Source organism: Danio rerio, chromosome 13 (assembly GCF_052040795.2).
Source record: "Danio rerio strain M-AB ecotype USA chromosome 13, GRCz13ab, whole genome shotgun sequence".
Lineage (NCBI taxonomy): Eukaryota > Metazoa > Chordata > Actinopteri > Cypriniformes > Danionidae > Danio > Danio rerio.
This window is the reverse complement of record NC_141033.1, coordinates 41,509,663-41,524,352: the sequence shown is the minus strand read 5'-3', so window position 1 is coordinate 41,524,352 and position 14,690 is coordinate 41,509,663. Positions and strand designations below refer to the sequence as shown.

General features: G+C 33.0%; 1 protein-coding gene across 5 annotated transcripts in view; it reads right to left on the bottom strand.

Moving 5' to 3' along the window:
* col19a1 (collagen, type XIX, alpha 1) overlaps window positions 1-14,690 on the bottom strand; it is a 306,597-nt gene that overhangs the window by 261,832 nt on the left and 30,075 nt on the right. For 2 of the 5 annotated variants that reach the window (NM_001442495.1, XM_087278424.1), the window contains 5 exon segments: window positions 345-407; window positions 782-901; window positions 5,477-5,557; window positions 7,172-7,447; window positions 8,405-8,528. In NM_001442495.1, coding sequence (NP_001429424.1) covers window positions 345-407; window positions 782-901; window positions 5,477-5,557; window positions 7,172-7,447; window positions 8,405-8,528 — 664 coding nt within the window. 5 annotated transcript variants of the gene reach the window in all.

Here is a 14,690-nt window from a genome sequence, read left to right as displayed (position 1 = left end):
TTAAATTAAATTAAATTAAATTAAATTAAATTAAATTGTTCCAGGTAGTAGTTTGGATTATATGCAATTTGTAATTTAACCAGATTGTATTACTTAATTACATACATAGATTATGCATTTTATCAATGACATTAGTTTACAAGTTTATTTTGCAAATAGAAAATGGAATAGAAATTAGAAATCTATGCTGAAACCAGAAGTCATGATTTGTAATGTACATGCACTCAGTCATGTCAAAGAAGAATCTATTAAATGTCACCAAACAATAGGCAATTCTGTGTTATTAAAAAAAAAAAAAGAAAGAAAGAAATCTATATTTAACACTGATGAAACCCATTTCTTACCATTTCTCCATTATCTCCCTTTTGTCCAGAATGTCCTGCCAAACCCGGAAGCCCTTGATCCCCCTTTCAAATACACATAAGTCACATTATGCAATGTTAATATGCTAAAAATCGCTTCTCCCTATCAGGTCCAACATACTGTGATCAAAATTCAAAGAGTCGTCCTGGCCTGAACTCTGGCTCTTTGTACTTCAGAAGAGATTAGCTGAACATCAGCCTCTGATGAAGTGCATGTCTGTGCCCAAACAGCCCTTTATTTGTGCTAAATTGCTTCTAATAAGCTTTTATTTCCATCTCTGGCTGTCATCCAGATATACGGACTGGCATAAATGCGCTTTAATTGGCCATTCATTTCACATGCGGCATTACCTCGGGATCTGTTGTGGAGTGCTAGGTTGCCATTTTAAGAAGGTTTTCTTGCTTTAGCTTTACAGTACCTTGAGAGCAGGACAGTGGCAACGGTCAGTGGGCAGCTGGGCTGGCATGGACAACATTTTCTGAAGATATCCTGTGACCAGAGGGATTGCTGTGGGGTTGTGGGTCACTGTCGGTTCACACTGTGCAAATACAAAAAATAAAAATAAATGCATAAAACAGTTCAAATATTCAGTTCCAGCCCCCAATAATCAATTATCTCCTTTGAATTCCATGAAGATGGGATATTTGGCAATTTTCTATATGTTTGATGCACTGTAAACATATTTATGTCAAACTGTTCTAAATGTTTTTGTGTGATGTAGCATTACTGTTGTGGTTTTTTTGTATAGTTTTTTTTAGTCTGAATAGTTATTCATTTATGTTTTGTTTGGTTATTTTATTACATCAAATAAAATGGAAAACCAGCCATGAATCATAAAAACCATGATTTATGAAAACTTGATTTTTTTTTAGAAATTGTGATTTTACATTGACTATTGAAAATTTCAATTGCAAAATGGTAAAAAATAAGACTTTCAAGAAATATAATACTATATTCCAACTCTTTATCTGAATTAAATGAGTTTTACAGTAATTAAAGAGATCATTTTCAAGCCAGGACTTTCTCTATGAAATTTGTACAAAATATATCCTAAATTTACGGTAAAAACAAGTTTTATTAATAAAACTTATACAAGTTACAACTTTTTATGAAAACCTCCTCATGTACAATAGTACAGGTGAAAGAGTTGGCAGAGAAGTTGACTTAAACTTGCTTTGCATTGTTTACTTTACTAAGTCAGTTACTTTACTAAGTCAAAGGGATTGGTCAAATAGGCCTATTGATAGAAGGTTTGCGAAAAAAAAATGTCCTGCTTCCTTGTAAACGTATTCAGCAGTATTTTTAAAACACAAGATAAAGTATTTTATTTTGATACATTTGTGGCAGCTGTATTTTGTAGTTTATTTTGATACATTAAAAATGTAGGTATTGGGTAGTTTATTTTAAAATACATTTCAATGTATTTTTGCCCATGCATGCATGCATACATCCATCCATCCATCCATCCATCTATACATACATACATACATACATACATACATACATACATACATACATACATACATGATTTATTTTTTAAAAAAAACTAAAAACTAAACTGCAAAAAAGGTTTAAAAAGCAAGATTTAGAAGAATAACTCTGATTGTCAAACTACAATGAATGAAAATATTTATTAATTTGACTAATTGTCATGGTCTAAAATTGCTCTAAACAGTAATACTTGTATTTGAAATTTGGATAATTTACAGAATTAAACTAAATCAAAATATTACCCAAACCCATACCTAGGAAATCATATACATGCAGAATTTTCTTAAGCTGGAGAAAGGGTTCTGTGGCAATTTGTTAAACATTGCTATTATTTCAATTAACATTTATCCCAAGAAAAGGGTTTTTTGTTGACTACATGTAATAAATTAGGTAATATTAATCTGCTTAGAAATAGGCATCAAACAAAGTAGTGTCATGACAATCAGATTTCCTGTCAATCAAACTCCCTGCATTGGTTCAAATACTAAATGAAATCATAACTGTATTCTTGTATTATTTAGATCCTTTCTCCAACCAAAAAATACCCTCTGCCTAAACTGCAGCCCCTAAAAAGATAGCAACCTAGGAAATCCCCTGTGTTGCCTATTTACGTGACCGCCCCCATTGGCCACTTGGACTGTTCCATTTTCATGCAATTCAATCGCTAAAGAAACATTATACCAACTAGTCAGAGAGGGGGATTAACACACAACTGTAAAGACCATGTACCAATTACAGCATTGAGCAGGCTTGTGGATTTTCTCTAATCCAATCGTTTAGGACAGGATGTTGCCTTTAATTAATCAGAAATTATTGACTGGAGCAACTCGAGCTAAAAGGACACCCTCAAGGGCTTTGTCCACAGTGAAAACGATAAGTCCAAGAACAATACATGGAATCACTATGGCTCTGCTCCAAAACCGACTTCACTGCCTACGTGGACAAAATGTAGAACACTGTACATTCCTTAAGCCAAATTCTAAAGCAGAGTTGCATTGTGTGTTCTAAAGAGAAGAAAACTCCTTCTTTTCTTGTTTTCTCTACTATTCTCAATGGTCTTTCATTGCAGTGAGCTCAGTGCAAACCATTTAAATGAAGAAGAAAGAAGACAAAATATTTCAATTCATTTAAAAGCACAGCTGAAACAGTTTTAGTCGGTGCCAAAAATCAAGAAAGAATGGAATAAAGATCAAATAATTTAAGTCATCCAGACTACTTTCATATGCCCTTTTGGAAACTTGACTAATTAAAAAGTTAATTATGACAGCCGATTTCTGTGCAATCAGGGGCGCAACTACACATTTACTGAGGGGTATGCGGGTTCAAATTTTGTGTGATCCCTCTTATTTTGGCAAACTAATAATTAAATTAATTAATTAATAATAAATGAAGACAAATTTTCAGATTAACCTTATAACTTTTGACATTATGTATGATTTGACAGTTTATTTTGATAAAAACACTTTAGGCTGTGTGACTGCATGTTATTGTGTTAAATGATTTTGAATTAAACAATAGCATATTATATTTGTTATATTTGTTATATTTGTATAAAATGCAAAATAATGTTTTTTAACAAAACATATTTATTTATTTTTATTATTTAAAACTTTTAATAAGGATAATTTTAAAAATAGTTTTGGCACAATGGCGCCCCCCCATGTGTGGCGCCCCTATGCGCCGCATATACTGCATACCCCCTTTTTGCGCCACTGTGTGCAATTATATTTTTATGCCAATATAACAGATTATCAGAATAGCAATATATTAGTGCCAGATTCTATTTTAATCAATCGTGAGTTGAGTTGTAATTGTTTTCTTGTGTCATATGTATGTTAAACAGTAAGACGTCTTTATAATTCCTTTTTTTAATGGTTAGACTTAGAGGCCTTTAGGGAACTCACTGTCTTTGAAAAAAATAATAATTCAGATTTATATATATATATATATATATATATATATATATATATATATATATATATATATATATATATATATATATATATATAAAAACATCTAAAAAGTTTTTTTTTTTTTTTTTTTTTTTTGGGGGTAAATAAGCATATTATGATCTTGTTCAATTTATGCTCATTTTTAATATCTATTTTCCATCATTATGTTACCACAGTTAAATCACCCTGAAGCCCAAGACCGGTTACTCACTGAAGCTAAGCAGGGCTGAGCCTGGTCTGTACCTGAATGGGAGACCTCATGGGAAAACTGGGTTGCTGTTGGATGGTCTAAAGTTCTAATGCCCCAGTTTAGTGAAGGGGACACTATACTTTCAGTGAGCGCCATCTTTCAGAAGAGGCGTTAAACCAAGGTCCTGACTCTCTGCGGTCATGGCACTTCTCGTAAAGAGTAGGAGCATCACCCTGGTGCCCTGCCCTTAACCATCATGGCATCCCAATCATCCTCATTCACTAGCTCTATCTCCAACAGTGGAGTGGAGCTGGTGTGTGATAAGCACAGGCGCCATTGTCCAATGGCTGCTGTCACATCATCCAAGTGGAAGCTGCACACTGGTGGGGGTGGTGTGGAGAGACCCCCTCATGACTGTGAAGTGCTTTGGATGTATGGCCTATAAATGTGCTCTATAAGTAAACATTACATTTAATTTAAAAAATAATTACAGTTAGTACAGACATCTAAAACCTTGGAATTAGGTGATTATGGTAAAATCTGGTGGCTTATGATTGTTTACAAATCTCAAAATGTTTAGCAATAGAATGTAAATGGCGATAGTTTTCAATGGTGTTTTGGGGGGTACAAACTTATACCTTCATTTAGGTGTATGTTTTATCCGTGTTGTGTTGGATTTGTTGAACATTTAAAAAAATCTTTAATTTTATTTTTATTGGACATAAAAAGAGCTTTGAATTATGCTATTTCCCATTAATTTCCTATGGGTGCCCACTTCGGGGAACAATGATGGAAAAAAAAAAAATTCCCTAATGTATATTTTCAAATAGCAAACATACAAAAAGTAGCCAAGTTTTGAACTGCAGATATAAAAATAAAAAAAAACTATAAAACAATCTAAATCAAAGCTAAATGAGTGTTTAAAAAAGTCCTCATATATGCTTGACGGTTAACATTTGCTTCAAGTGATCTATTTACATCCATTTTTACCATTTCATTTATAGTCTGACTGTTTTAGTACATATCAGCAAAGTATGAATATTTTGTTTTGGAGCATTCCAATTTAAATGCATTTTGTATTACTTCAGAAGTGGTCAAATTTAACACCTTTATTTATCAGTGTCTTCACTGATTTTAAAATCAAGTGTCAAGGGCCACAGCTATCTACAGTACAGTACAAAGGGACTACTCTGATTTGTAACAGAGCCTTTAAAAATAATTCTAATTGCCACAACAGGTAAAAGCAAAAAAATTAAAAATAAAAATTGACAAAAAACTTCAATATTCAAAACATTACCTAAAGGATTTAGTTTTATGTTACTCGATAACTGTTAAATGACTGTTCTCTTCAGATTTTATTTGATGAATATGTCAAGCCTCTTAGTTTAGTGCAAATTACAAGCTGGATTTACAGTCGCTTAGGAAGGATCACAGAGTTCATATCATTAATGCTGCTGCATCATAAACCCAAACATCTTACCATAGCTCCAGGAGAATCACAACATCTGTCCAAGTCGGCTATTCGAGAATCACAGAAGACCAGGATCTCCTGAAGCTCGACCTGTGACATTTACAGGCACGTAAACACATAAATGACCAAATAAATACAACAGATTTGCAGATAGCCATATTCAATTTTAACCAGAATAGTGCTTTTTTTATTAGTGATCTACAGCAATATTTTTGATAATTGTAAATATTTAATAAGATGAAGTATCATTATTGTTCTAACTAGAGATGTCATGATTTAGTAGAATTTAATTACAAATAGTTGTAAAATTTGTAGTACAGAAGAGAATAGGGATAAGGGCTGCACAATACATCATCTCAGCATCGATATCGCTATGTGTAAAACTGCAATGTGATATTGGGTTAAAAAACTCGACCTAATATAATAGGTTTTAATAGTGTGAAAAACTTTGAATTTCAATGTATTTTTTAAGCATGTCACTATAAGATTCCAACTGAATTTCAACCATTTGGGCACAAGAAGTTCTAAAGTTTGAAAAAAATCTGTGATATTAACAACTATTAACAACTATGAATACTATATGGTGTTAATTTACATTTTATTATTGCGTTTCTGAACCTCAATGCTGTTAGACTCCACTGAAAACCAAGCGATGTTTACTTCATTTTTACTTTTGTTCTGTTTTCATCTATGCTTTTATTTTAGACAATTTTGTATATTTTATGCAGATTTACTACTCTTAAAATATGAATTCTTTCCAAACACAGTTACTCAAGTCTTTTTGTGAAATTATATTAAAATCGTAATATGTATAGCAGAAAAACGAAATATCACAATGTTTTTTTTTTTCCGATATCATGCAGGGATATTTATAGATTAAATATTGTTGTCATGTTAACTAGGACCATCAAAAATTGCATTAAATACTGCCATTTAATTAGCATTAAATGGCATTAAAAAGGGCCATTTAATATTGGAACTACCAGAATTCTATAACTACTAGAATTATCATATTGATTATTCTGCACGTTCTCATATAAGACAACATATTAGCATGTCATATTTGCATTCAAAGCTATTAATGAGATAATAAAATGAATATTTGAATGTCTGTCATCATATTTAATTACAGTATCACCCTCAAAATACGTTATCTGTGGAAATACAACTACTACTAAGCTACGGTGTCTCACTTTATAATATGTACTTGCACCGAAATAAAAAATTTTATATAATGTACTTATTGTGTGAAGACATGTTTTTACTTTGTAATTGTGACTGATTAAATACATGCATGTGTGAGTACACTGTATTTATTTTTTGACGCAAGTACATAGTAATTTACACCACTTACACCAACAGAAAGTTACATTTTGTTAGCAGGAAGTTGAGTGGTAACAGAGGCACTGATATTTAAAGTCACAGGGGAAAGTAGCAGACACTAAAATGTATGAGGTCATTTTGACTGCTACACTGCATGGAGTATTGTGTGTAGATAGTTGAGGTAATAAATGAATTTAATCCATTTTGGATTAAGGCTGTAATATAAAAAAACATGGAAAAAGTACTTTCATGATGCACTGTATGCTAATTAAAGGGAGAAACATAGTTTTTTTAAATTATATAATTATCATAATATTATATTTAAAACATTTGCCATAACATCATGTTCAGTCTTATTTATAACCAACGATAAAAACTCACATCGACTGGCTTCCCGTCCTCCAATCGAGTGGTGATGAAGGTACGTCCACTGACGTCTATGCCAGATCTCTCAGCAGTGACTTGTCGTTCGATTAATTCACAGTCCAGGTAGATGGAGACAGCGTTACTCTCCACAGAAACTCCCAGCTTATGAAACTGTCGATCGAAGAGGGCGTGCAGGTCTCGATTCTTGAACACATACAGGAGGCTGTTCTTCAAAAAACCCAGAGCCAAAAACTCCACTGATTTCTTTGCCCCATCCACTATTAATGACACCTAAATGAAGAGAGGAGAGAAGAACATTAGAGGCTCATTAAGGCAGTTAATGAGATAAGACTGAAGTCCTAACTTATTACCGTTTGTAAAAGAGTGCCATTTATATAATGATAATTTTGTCAATCTTGCGGAAATTATTGGTTTTTGAGCAGGCCCTGATAGATCACTGGGTCCCATTCACTCACAATGTATGTAAAAGACTTGCATGTAAAATCTTAACACAGTGGTAATTATATTACATAAAACAAATGTATAGTTACGACATTGTGTATATTTATTATTAAAATGTGTTTTTAAATATTAGCAAAAGAGTAAGGATTCTTCTGAATAACATGAATAAATCTATGGACTTAATTAGCTTGAAGCTACAGTATTTTAAGTATAAAAGTGAGTATAAATAAAAATAATACATTTTTAATGGATGGATGGATGGATGAATGGATGGAAATATTTAAGAATGGATGGACGAACGGATGGAAATATAAAATGATGGATGGATGAAAATATAAAATGATGGATAGATGAAAATATAAATGGATGGATGATGGAAAATAAAATGATGGATGCATGGTAATTTAAAAGGATGGATGGATGGATGGAAAATAAAATAGATGAATGGATAGATGAACATATAAAAGTATGGATGTATGGATGTATGGATTAAAATATAAAATGATGGATGAAAATATAAAAGGATAGATGGATGGATGGATGGATGGATGGAAATATAAAAGGATGGATGGATGGATGGATGAATGGATAGATGAAACAAAATTATGGATGGATGTAAATATAAAATAATGAATGAGTAGATGGTTGGATGGATGGATGGATGGATAGATGGATGGATGTAAATATAAAATGATGGATGGATGTAAATATAAAATGAAGAATGGATGGGTGGAAATATAAAAAGCTGGATGGATTTAATTAATGAACTGTGGGTCTGTAACATACCTGTGAAGTTCCACCTTTGTCAAAGATCTGCAGAACAAACCAGCGATCTTTTTTAGTAGTTTTTCTGATCCGGAAAGTGGCAACGATGGAGTATTCATGAGAAAGGCCATTTGGGAACACAGACCTTAACAGAATACAAAAACACACACATCAAAAAAAAATTGTAATTCATCATTCAGATTTTTAAAAATCAAATGAACTTTATTAAACTATTAGAATTACAATATTTTATCCAAAAAAAGTATTAGTTAATTGTCGCATAAAAAAAAACATCTTTTCGATTTTTTTTACAATATATTGCGACCGCTGGGGTGATTGCATTATATTGTGATTACCCCACACATTAATAGTGTCAGATGCAGCAGATTGATTTTATGGCACCAGGTCAAACCTTCTGACACCTTATATGGCACAAAAATGTAATGAAGAATAGACTTGGGCCTATAGACTGATTTCACGCGGCCGCCATTTTGAAAATCGAAATCAAGGCCACGGAGGGAAAAAAACCCAGAAGTATAGCCTGGAGTCACAATGGAACGTTGTGTACCTGGCTGTACATCTTAACAGCGAAGAGAAAGTGACACAACTTTATAATTTCACCGCCTGACCCGAAGGTCTGTTTTGAATGAATGGTGAAAATAAAAAGGGATATTGGACCTCATTTTCAGCTAAGTTCAGGGAAATGGTAATAGGCAGCTAATGTTTTTTTTTTTCCCAAACAAACGTTTTAGATGCCATTTATTAAACTCAAGTTAATGAACTGATTCTTTCACTATACTAGACTTGTCACTATACTGAATTTCGGTATTGAAATTTAAAAAAAACATCCATTTCCTGTTAAAATTTAAGACACTGTGGAGCGCATTCTTAAACAGCACTGATTTACCATTATGTTCACCAGTGCTCAACAGAAATGACTGTGATTGGCCGTAAGGGTCATCAGTTTATCGCACTTTATGATGTTTACCAAATGCAAACACAGACGAGTGATCTGCTTGATGAATCAACTGATCTTTGCGGCTTCAAAACGCTCCAGTGTCTTTGTATCTGTGTTTGCAATTGGTGAAGAACGGTGAATAGACGTTTTTAAAACAACACAAGAGTGTGCTACAGAGGACTGCTTTGTTTTATTGCTCAATGGGTTACATAGGCTGAAGAAGGGAAGCGTCCTCACTGTGTTTACCTGGTGCCATGAACTGAAGAATAGGAGCACACTTAAGTGTAATACTCTTAAAGAGATTGTGATTTTGTGTAACGCCTAATATAATTTTAAATATTTAAATTAAACTGAACTAAATGATAATAAAGTGATGTTTACACCACATCTGCACTTTGCAACAGCTGGAGATTTGTAGTCCACAGCATGCTGTTGCAAACGGCAGCTTCTTGAAAGAAGTGTATTGGTGTGTATGCAAAATTGTGTGGAAGTTTTGTACGTTTATAACTACCTCAGAGGATATTGGGGGTCTTGACAGGCATTGTTATTTTGGGGGTTTCGGGTTGAAACGTTTGGGAACCCCTGACCTAGAGTACCTAAAACAACAGTCAACCTTAAATGTGTTATTAGCTTCAATAACAGTTAATCTATTTTCTCTTAGTCTTGATTGAATAAGTTATAGAGAAAGCCAAGACATTTCCACTGGTCTGAAGGCACTTCTGTTGTAGCGACTCAAGACAAATCCACGCTTCAAGACTCTTTAACAATGTTTAAAAACTTTTAGTGCTTCTATCGGGTTATTAAAAATCCCTGAAAGAATATTATTACATTTCCGAGTGTTTCTCATAACACTAAGTATTACAGAAAGAATTACTCCCGCTTTCCATTTTCATTTCTTTCACACACTATTTGGTAATTCACTGGCACTTCATCAAACACAATCAGCAAAACTGACAATAGGGGGAAATCTCATGTATGAATACTTTAAAAGGACAGAAAAAGAAAGCAAAAGAAAGAGCGAGGGAGAAAGAGATCAGACTTGCAAGAGACAGGCTGGAAATGAGTTTTGGCTCAAATAGATCATTCTCTATTCTCTCTAGGCACGTCTGCATAGCTTGTCTCCTACTTTCACAGGCACAGTGGGGAAAATGCACATTATTAAAATGATATATACCCTGACTTTACATGCTGGCAAGATCAAATGCTTTTATATAAAAGGAAGACGAATGAGAAAAGGCTTATTGGGAAAACTAGTCTAGATGTATTATAGGACCATGGCAAGAATTTTACCAAAACTGACCACAAAATATTCAATCTAATTTGGCTATAATCTACTTTTAGGAATGCTTCAGTTGAGAATAAAAATCATTTATTCACCCTCAAGATTCAGATTCAAAGCAATATGTGAAGTCAAAGTATAAACAAAACTTCAGAACTTCAGTAAATGAAAAACAAATTCAGTGAATAACAGCTTCAGCTTCAGTCTGGTTTTCCTAAACTGTCACATAGCTTTTAGACCAACTGAATAAAGTGCAACTCGAATCATACAGACTACTTGTATGCTCTTTTTCGATGACATTTTGGGAAATAGCAATTGACACACTGAAAGATTAATCTTAAAGGGATAGTTTACTTAAGATATAAAGAGAAAACCGCACAGTTGATCTTCTCCATTGGAGTCTATAGTAGGTTTCCTATACTATACTGTAGAAGTCAGAGGGGAGCATAAAGTGTTTGGCTAACCACATTATATAATTTCTTGCTTAGAAGAAGAAACTGATATTTTGGAATAGCCTGAGGGTGAGTGAATGATGACAGATTTCCCTTTTTAAAAATCTCTTAACCAGCAGGAGGACGTTGACGCACTGAGGCGCTATTTTTTACGTCAACAGATTACATAAATAGAATGTGAGAAATCTCAACAAACTATACATTACTTTAAAGATATAAGCCTCAAGCAGTGATTGAAGGCAGCTGTTTTCAAATTAAAAGCGCATAAGCAAAGTATTTACGCAAATTTACGCAAGCAGTACACACCAGAACAGATGAAGTACATACTTCTGTTATCGTAATAACGTGACATAAACCATTGTAGTAAATTCCAGATTATTTTGAAAAGTAAGGTTCCGTGCACATTTTGTACAACGAAATATTATTAAATTGTGGATGGTTTTTTATTTGTTTACATCACTGTTCCTTCTGGAGACGTAGTGCTCATGTTATTCATGTTGGTAAAAAGCAATGAGTTTATAGTTTACATTGTTACAAACAAAATAAGACCGAAAAAAAAAGGCAAAGATCGGTGGAGCAATTTTACTAATCATCCAAACAATGCAGTTCGACAATGCACCGGTCTGATACTCGTATCATACTACTTCCTTTTGAAACTAGTCAGTAGAATTACTGTAGCAGTGTGACTGATAGAGAAGTTAGGGCTATTCTCATAACGATAGTAAAAGTCTGTGTGAACTAAAAGTTGCAATGACTTTTATTTTAGTATGTTGATTTACTTCCTATTGATACGGAATATTGAGTAGGAGGCATGGATTTAATTTTTCATATCATTCCCTTGTAGCAAAATAATGGTAAGAGGGGCACGGTTAAGAATATTGTGGCTGAAGTCAGTGACATAATGGGAGAAGGAGAGTCACTCCAAATGCAGAAGCAAATGATCAGACTTGGATTGAAGCTTACCAAAATAGTGGTTTATATTACAGGATTAATTTCTCAGTGTAATAATGAATATTCAATCAAATAAGAGGCCTCAGAAATTTCTAAAATTTCAAGGTCACTTAGTCGTTCCTTTTTGGTATATTTGATTTTTAGAATACTGGATCTTTACAGTGTCACTAAACCACTAAAAGAGTCCCACAGAAAGAAAAAGAAAAAAAAACAAAGTGTAAAGAAGTCAGAAAAGTTTAAGGAGAAGTGTCATGTTTTGGTGATGATTTATTTAATTTAAAAGATTTTTTAACAGCAGTTGTTTCTTTTATTCAGCTACAAGGAAAAGTAAACGCAAATGCTTATGAGAAGTTCTTCAACAATGTTAAAAAGATAACATTATTTTGTTTCCTCTGGGTGCTCCGGTTTTCCCCAGTCCAAAGACATGCCCTATAGGTGAATTGAAATCAACTAAATTGGCCATAGTGTATGTGTGTGAATGAGTGTGTGGATGTTTCCCAGTACTGGGTTGCAGATGGAAGGGCATCTGCGGTGTAAAACATTTGCTGGATAAGCTGGTGGTTCATTCCACTGTGGCGACCCCTGATAAATAAAGGGACTAAGCCAAAATGAATGAATGAAATCAGTCATACTTTACAATAATGTTTCATTAGTTAACAGTGAACAACTGTCACATTCCTAACATGAACAAATACTGTATTTAATGTATTGTTTATAATTTGTTTATGTTAGTAAATGCACTAACTAACATTATGTAACATAACCTTAGTGTTGAGTGTTATCAACAATTTGAATATTGCTCTCTAAAGTTGACCTTCACTGTATGGTATTGTTATTTATTTATTGGAATTGCTGACTAATTTGTTTTATAAATACAAGGCTAAATTAGAGTTGAAATGGCCAGCCGGTGGAATGGACCTGGGCCGAGTGAGACCTCATAAGGGAGTGCAGCGTTTCGGAGTGCATCAACCTGGGCACCGTGACATCAATTCACTTCATCACTGAGCTGTTAAATAGGGACATCAGAGGCCATATGCCAAATATGATGGGATGTAACACTCTAATGCAGCCCATAATAAACTAATCTCTGAACATGCAGATTAATAAGCAAACAAATGCTGCCAATGCTATAAAAAGCCTCTTACTGTGGAACATTTGTTCTTCCATACTTAATGTAATATAATAATACAACTGTAGTGAAAAAAATGATCACAGATTGCTCCCACAAATAATAGTATAACAATATGAATTTTAAATATAAAAAACTAGACATTTAATAAACATTGCCATAATATTATTAATTAAAAATAATACAATTGCAATACAACATGTTAATAACAATACATGTTGTAAATTAGGGCTGAAGAGTATATCATTTGAGCATCTATATCACAATGTGCGTACCTGCAATATTCACGTCGCAGGATTAGATTATTTATTAAAGATTAAAAGATAAAGATATCATTATTTTCATTATTATTTATTTAAAAGATGATCATGTTATTTTATAGTTCAATTTCTGTACTTGAATTCTGTTAGACTCCCCAGAAGACCAGAAAGTGTGGTTTATTATTTTATTTAGTTTAGTGTCTTATTATAACTTATGCAAAAAAAAGACTTGATCATTGAATGAAATCTTTCTAAATAGAGCCATTCAAATCATCTGATGAAATACTGTTCATATTGCAATATATATATATATATATATATATATATATATATATATATATATATATATATATATATATATATATATATATATATAGCAGCAAAAAAATATCTCGATCTCAGATGTTACGTTCCCTTGCAGAATGTACTTTGGGGTTATGTGTGTGCGTTTGTTTGTATGTGGGTGTGTCATGTTACGCGTGTGTAACGGTATGAACGACATTAGAGGATCATCTAAGAGGATTCAACATATAATTGGGGGCTCGTCCGGGATGTATTAAAGTTATTAAAATCTTAATTTTGGCCCGTGCAGGCTTGATGTACATAAAAAAATACTGTAGATGAAACATAATGATAGGCATTGTTAAAGTATAAAATCGAATAAACTAAATTGATAAAAAAAAATAAATAAAATGAAATCATAATAAAAGAGAAAAATAATAAAAGAGAAAAAAAATGTTCAACCTCAAAGAAATGTGAACAACTTTAATTCCAAAAAACTCTCCAAGCATCAGCAACAAATTAAACAAATGTCCTACAGTCAAAAATATATTTTTGTTGCTTGTTGAAACTACTTATTTACAATGAGATGAAACAATTCTTGAGATTTCTTTGGGACAATATAATTGTTGTATGTTCAATCCACTTAAATGTGTAAAAAAATAATAAAAAACTAATAACTAAACTTAATTCCTTTATGTTCTCCCAACACAAATTGTTTGTGTGGAACCCAGCCATACCGTGTAAATACCAACAGCTGCCTTTCAACAAATCAGTTCAGTACTATTGGCTGAACATCACGTCATGCAATTAATATTCATGAGCAATGTCTGGAAGCATTATATTGCTCCTCCTGTCACTTTTCAGATCACTCCCATGCCCCTTGCATCTAATAAAAACCAACACCAACCATGCAATTAGCACATCTTAGCAGAGTCATCTGTGAAACAACTAATGGAAAATAGTCTAGGGGTGTAGAACCCTCTCTTTCCATGTGAC